The 6,873-nt window shown below is 58.3% G+C and overlaps 1 protein-coding gene across 1 annotated transcript in view; it reads right to left on the bottom strand.

The window, feature by feature from the left end:
* The window catches only part of ADGRL1 (adhesion G protein-coupled receptor L1), a 28,474-nt gene extending 26,799 nt beyond the window's left edge, over positions 1-1,675 (bottom strand). The window contains exon 1 of the mRNA XM_055080799.1: positions 1,515-1,675. Coding sequence (XP_054936774.1) covers positions 1,515-1,584 — 70 coding nt within the window. The 5' untranslated portion in view covers positions 1,585-1,675. The remainder of the gene's footprint in view (positions 1-1,514) is intronic.
* Positions 1,676-6,873: the final 5,198 nt, after the last annotated feature.

Below are 6,873 nucleotides of genomic sequence, written 5' to 3' on the forward strand. Positions count from 1 at the left end.
CCCTGCATTGGCAGGTGGATTCTTAACCACTGCGCCACCAGGGAAGTCCCTGGCTGGTGTTTAAATCCCGGCTTGGCCACTCTCTGGCTGATGGCCTCGTCCAGTCACTGACCACCTCTGTGCCCCCGTCTCTTTCCCTAAGGAGCTGATAACGCCTATCTCATAGATCCATGCAGAGGGTTGCAGTGCACACGGTTCACAGTGAGATGGCAAGCCACTAATTACTATTATCATTAAGATGATTAAGGCAGCTAGTCTCTGTTGGACGGAGTGGGCTCAGTACCGTCCATGCCTGCTGGGGCAGCCACCTTCTCGGACACTGGTACACTGGTCCCAGCCAAGCCTTGCAGGGTGTCAGAGGGAAGTGGGAATGCACAGAGTGGCCCCGGGCTCCAATGTGGGGACTGTCACTTGTAGATGAAGAGAAGGCACCAGTGCATGATGTCAGCAGAGCCATATGGGCCCCTTTTTCAAGATCTAGTGCCTCCAATGCCACCTGGGGGCCCAACGGGGTTGGCAGCTAGGCCCTCGGGGTTTTTTGGGGTGAGTTGAGTCCCACTTGCGGGAAAGTTTTACGTGAGTTCCTCTAGCATCATCTGCTTCCGCAGCTAATTTTAGCCCTTCCTGGGCCCGGGAAGGAGGCCGGGGGTGGAGGGCTGGCTTGGATGGGTCTGGGGGTGGAAGCAGCCCCACCCAGGCCAGCTGGCGCTGTGGGGCAGGACCTGGATAGGTAGAGAACATGGGTGCTGGGGGAGGGGAGGGTGCCAGCTGGCTGCAGCAGTGCCAAGGCCCTGTGGCACGGCTGAACAATGCCCCCTTCGCCTCTGTGGCTCCCCGGAGGGCGGGGCTGTATGAGGGAGCACTGGGGAGCAGCCTCCACCATGAGTGCCCTCCAGACAGGGCTGGGAGGGGCAGGCAGGGGGCACTCCCAGGGCGAGGGCGAGGCTAGCGGGCCTCCTCTCGCTGCCTCTCTTCCCGCCCTGCCCTTGCCCCCACCTGGGCCCACCATGGGGATTGTAATTGAGCAATCGGTGAGGGTGGGCGGGCAGGCTCGGGGCACTAATTGTGGTGTGTGAAGGATCCCGGGAACGGCATAGGGCCGAGCCGGGTAATTAGTTGTTTTTAAATAAACGTCAGCGGGCATGCTTTAATTAAACCTTCTTCCCGGAGAGAGCCTTGGAGATGTAATCACACCGAGAGAGACACACACAAGACAGAAGAGCATCGGCTCACCAGGAAGGCCTGTCCTGGTCCCGGGAGGCCACATCCCGAATCCCAGGCGCTAGGACCCCTGGTGGGACGGACCCTGGTGCTCTGGGTTGGGGGGTGAGGGGTTGATCCGGGGACCCCTTGGTGGTGCTAGGGGGCATAATCACCAAGTCTTCCTCTGGCCTGGTTCTGAGTGGTCTGAAGCGGGTACTGTAACGAGTGGTCGGGAGGTATTTCACTGTTTTAGCCGCCCTCCTGGCAGGGTTTTGGAGGCACGGCCCCTCCCCAGCCCCAGCAGCACCTACCTTGGGTGGCCGAGGTAACCAGGACGGCAGTGATGCAGAGACTCCAGAGCACGGCGGCCAGGCGGGCCATGGTGGCGGCTGGGGCGCGTTCGGGGCTCTCAGTGGCCTGTGCAGGCGGCCTCGCCCCGCATCACCAGGTGGGTACCACGGCCTGGCCCACCAGTCTGGGGAGGACAGGGAGAGTGAGGTGGGGGCAGCGGCCGACCCCCAGCGGGCCTAGTAGGAGGGGTGTTTGGGCCGGTCCCCTCTCCTCCTGCTGGTGGCTGAGGGCTTCCATCCTGCAGCCCCAAGAGGGGCTGGGCGATGTAACCCCCTCAAGCCAGCCGTATCTGAGAGAAGCTGCACCCTTGGGCCAGAGGCTGACCCCCTCCAAGGCCTCTGGCTTACACTGCACCCTCCACTCCCACCCCAACAGATGGACCCACCCATCTGGGCATCTTGGACCTCCTGGAAGCACCTCCTGGGGTCTGACAGCCCCCCTCGGGTGGCTGGGGCAACGCTTCAGGCTGTCACAGCTATGAAGGGCCCACCTGTACCCAGGCAGGCCTCAGACCCTCCGTCACGGAGGAGGAGAGCCCTCTGGAAGCCTCTTCCCCGACCCGAAATCAAGACCCTGCCTATTTGTCTCCCCCGCCCCAGCTTTCTCACCCAGCACAGCGTCCAGGGTGGGGGACCCAGGCGTCTTGGCCCGAGCTTGCAGCCTCTGGGTCTTGGGCAGGAATCCAGGTCCCCACCCCTGGTCCCCTGCTTCCCATTTCTCTGGCTCTGGTAGCTAATTAGAATCCAGCTGGCTGGCGCCACAGATCAGGGACCAGGGATGACTGAGTCCCCTCTTTCCTCTCAGGGGGAACCCTCAGGGTAAGCTGGAGACAAGCAGGCAGGGTGAGGGGTGAGTGCAGCCCCTGGGGGGCCAGGGAGGGTGAAGGAGGGGTGGAAGTTGTGTGGCGACCCCTACAATCCCCCCCAACCCCACCCTGTCTGCCCATCCTCAGGCATAGCAGCTCTGAGGGCACAGAGCCGGGTTCTGACCCACTTCTTCTCCCTCACGGCCTCTCCTCTTCTCACTGCCTCCATCTCCCCTGGATCCTCTCGAGACTGGACACCCAGATCTTTACTTTTAGTCCTTTGCTTTATCTACACCCCAGTTCTCCAATATGGCCCCAGCCCAGGGGCACCAGCCTGGCCAGGAACTTGCTAGAAATGCACATTCTCTGAGGAGGGTCAGCACCCCATGCTTTTTTGTTTGTTTGTTTGTTTGTTTGGCCAGGCCGCGCGGCATGCATGCGGGATCTTAGTTCCCCGAACAGGGATCGAACCCGTGCCCCCTGAAGTGGAAGTACAGTCTTAACCGCTGGACCGACAAGGAATTCCCCAGCACCTGTGTTTTAACCGGCCCTCCAGTGTGCAAACCCCTGGTCTGTCCTCTCCCACCGTCACCCCAACCTGTCCTACGGTCTCAACACCACCGACCAGCCAATACTTTCCAAATCCCTTATTTCCAGTTCGGAATCTCTCAAAAGAACCCCGACTACTGTTCTCCCCGGCACAAAATGAAAGCCTATCCGCCAGTCCAGGTAACTCCCTGTCCCCACCTCTGCTCCAGCCACTCCTGCTATTCCTCAACCACACCAGGTCCTGCCCCAGGGCCTTTGCACTTGTCACTTCCTCTGCATGTATCTTCTGTCCACCATTTATTCACATGGCCTCTTCCTCTGCTCCCTCACCCCCTTTGGGCCTTGGTTCAAATGTAAATATTTCTCCCTTTTATGGAAGGGCCCCTGCACGGGCAGGGATCATTGAATTGCTTTGTTTTGCTCCTGCTTCTAGGACAGGCCTGACACACAGCAATGAATGTTTGTTGAATGAATCTCAGAACCCAAACCTAGGAATCCTCCTCAGTTCCTGACTCCTCTCCTCCCCTCCCCTTCATAAACTCCATCAGCAAGTCCCACGGGCTCTGCCTCCAAAGTATCTCACCAATCTGCCCACTTCTGGCCCTCAGTGCCACCACCAGGACCAAGCCACCATCCTGCTGCATCTGGATGCTTGTCCTGGCTTCCTCCTCCTCCCAGCCTCCCTGCCTCCACGCCTGCCCTCCACTCAGTGCTAAGGGACCATTTAATGATATAAATCCGAGTATTAACCTCCCACTCTGCCCTCCCCTGGGGTCTCTGTTCCTCATCAGGGCCTAGAGGCCGCTGGTGACCCAGCAACACCATGCTCGCTAGCCTACCCACTTTCCGTTCCTAGAAGCTCCAGCTTCCTTCCAGCCCGAGCCCTTGCCTGGGCTGCTCCTCTGCCTGGAATGCTCTCCCAGCATCCCCACACGCCTGCTGGAGCCTTTCACCGTTCAGGGCTCAACCTCAAGGTCACCCCAGAAGAGTGACCTACCCTGACCACCCTAACCACTTCCGCCGCCCTCGCTTGCCATCCTTCAGCTCCATTTTTGTTTGTTTGTTTTTTGGCTACGCCGCGCAGCATGTAGGGTCTTAGTTCCCCAACCAGGGATCGAATCCTTACCCCCTGCAATGGAAGCATGGAGTCCTAACCACTGGACCGCCAGGGAATTCCCTAGCCCCATTTCCTCCCTGCCTCCACGCCTGCCCTCCACTCAGTGCTAAGGGACCATTTAATGATATAAATCCGAGTATTAACCTCCCACTCTGCCCTCCCCTGGGGTCTCTGTTCCTCATCAGGGCCTAGAGGCCGCTGGTGACCCAGCAACACCATGCTCGCTAGCCTACCCACTTTCCGTTCCTAGAAGCTCCAGCTTCCTTCCAGCCCGAGCCCTTGCCTGGGCTGCTCCTCTGCCTGGAATGCTCTCCCAGCATCCCCACACGCCTGCTGGAGCCTTTCACCGTTCAGGGCTCAACCTCAAGGTCACCCCAGAAGAGTGACCTACCCTGACCACCCTAACCACTTCCGCCGCCCTCGCTTGCCATCCTTCAGCTCCATTTTTGTTGGTTTGTTTTTTGGCTACGCCGCGCAGCATGTAGGATCTTAGTTCCCCAACCAGGGATCGAATCCTTACCCCCTGCAACGGAAGCATGGAGTCCTAACCACTGGACCGCCAGGGAATTCCCTAGCCCCATTTAAAATTCACGGCACCTGAAATTACATCCTTGTATAAGTTACCTTCCCCACTAGACCATGGGCAACTTGAGGGCAGGGACTCAGCACAGGTTCTCAAGAAAGATTAGGGCAGCTCGCTCATGGGGCAGGACATCCCTCCAGGCCTGTCTCCTCTCACGTGAAACGGGAAGGTAGTTTCACAGGGCAGCCCTGCAGCCCTGTTCCCCGACCCTGACCCGCAGCAGCTCTCTGCACCCTCCCCAGCGCCCAGCCTTCAGGAAAATCCCCCCTCTACTTCCTCAGCCCACAACTGTCTCTTATCCCGCAACCCTGTCCAGATATGGCCTTTGATGGGTTTTGGTTCATTTCACAGCACTTTACAATTTTACATGGTGTGTGGGGGGCATTCTTCACCACTTCATTTCTCCTGCACCCCATCTTCCAGCCACGGTCAGATGCGGTGGGGGGGGACTGACCCTAGGCTGATGGATGCTCCCCTCCCTGGCTCTCCCTTAGGGAGTTAAACTGGTTAGCGTCTGGTTAATGCTGGAGAGGCTCCTGGATGCCAGGCTCTGGGGGCAGCCGGCCAATGTGGGTCTGGAGCCCGACCCTGCCATTTCATGCCCCGTGACCCTGAGCGGGTCCTCCCCACTCATGCCCCCAGTTCCCTCAAAACCTCGAATCTGCAGGGTTCTGGTAAGGACAACAGTCTACATACACAGTAGGCCGGCAAGGGACCCATCAGAGGGTGCTGTCACAGCACAGCGAGAGTCAGGGCACGGGGAGCATCCATCTGAAGGAGGAGGCTCCTCTCCTCCTCCCGGGCTGCACCCCAGGACCCCACGCCTCTTCCCCGTCCACACCCCGCCTCAGGGATCCAACCAGTCTCATGGCTTTAGACACCATCTGTACCGTGATGACTGCCACATCTGAGTCCAAGCCCCCTTCTCTCCTCATGTCTACACCTCCACCGGGGTCTCCAAGGCATCTGGAGCCTGACCGGACTGGACAGAGTCCCCCATTGCAGTGCCTGGTCCCCCCCTCCTCCCAGGTCCTTGGGCCAAAACCCCAGGAGCCAAAATCTTGGGTTCCTCTTTCCCTCACCCCCACAGCCAGTTCAGGAGTAAGTCCTGGGTCTGCATCTCCAGAACACCCCAGCATCCACCTGTCCATCCTCGGCAGCCCCCCTCCCGACCCCCTGGGCATCCCATCCTCGGCAGCCCCCCTCCCGGCCCCCTGGGCATCACCTTCTCTACCAAACGGCCCTGACCTCTTCCCAGCAGCCCTCCAGCCCCTCTCACTCCCGCAGCCCAGGCTCCCCACGCCTCCCCTCACCCGCCACTGGCAGCCACAGGGGCCTTTAAAAAAATTATGGTGTAATATATATAAATGTAACATAAAACTCGTCATTTAACCATTTTTAAGTATAGAATTCAGTGGCATTAACTGCATTCTCAATGCTGTGCCACAACCACTACGATCTATTTCCAAAACGTTTGTATCACCCCAAACAGAAACTTGGTACCCGTTAATCAAGAACTCCCTCTCCCCTCTCCCCTCAGGCCCTGGCGACCACTCATCTGCTTTCTGTCTCTACGCATTTGCCTGTTCTGGGCATCTCATATGCACGGAGTCATATCATGTTGGCCAAAAAGTTCGGTTGGGTTTTTCCATAAGAAGTTATGGAAAAATCCGAACGGACTTTTTGGCTAATCCCAATACAATCTGTGGCCTTTTGTGTGTGACTTCTCTCACTCAGCAAAATGTTTCTGAGGTTCACCCGTGTTGTAGCCTGTGTCAGTTATTCCTCTTTCTGGCTGAGTAATAGTCCACGGCACAGCTGGACCACATTTCGTTTACCCACTCATCATTTAAAAAAAAAATATTTTGGGGGGGCTGCGTTGGGTCTTCGTTGCTACGCACAGGCTTTCTCTAGTTGAGGTGCACGTGCTTCTCATTGCGGTGGCTTCTCTTGTTGTAGAGCAAGGGCTCCAGGTGCCACGGGCTTCAGTAGTTGTGCGGCACGGGCTTAGTTGCTCCGCGGCATGTGGGATCTTCCCGGACCAGGGATCGGACCTGTGTCCCCTGCATTGGCAGGCAGATTCTTAACCACTGCGCCACCAGGGAAGCCCTACAGAGGGACTTTTTTTTTTTTTTTCTTTGTGGTATGCAGGCCTCCCTCTGTTATGGCCTCTCCCGTTGCGGAGCACAGGCTCCGGACGCGCAGGCCCAGCGGCCATGGCTCACGGGCCCAGCCGCTCCGCGGCATGTGGGATCCTCCCAGACC

Source organism: Physeter macrocephalus, chromosome 2 (assembly GCF_002837175.3).
Source record: "Physeter macrocephalus isolate SW-GA chromosome 2, ASM283717v5, whole genome shotgun sequence".
NCBI classification, from domain to species: domain Eukaryota; kingdom Metazoa; phylum Chordata; class Mammalia; order Artiodactyla; family Physeteridae; genus Physeter; species Physeter macrocephalus.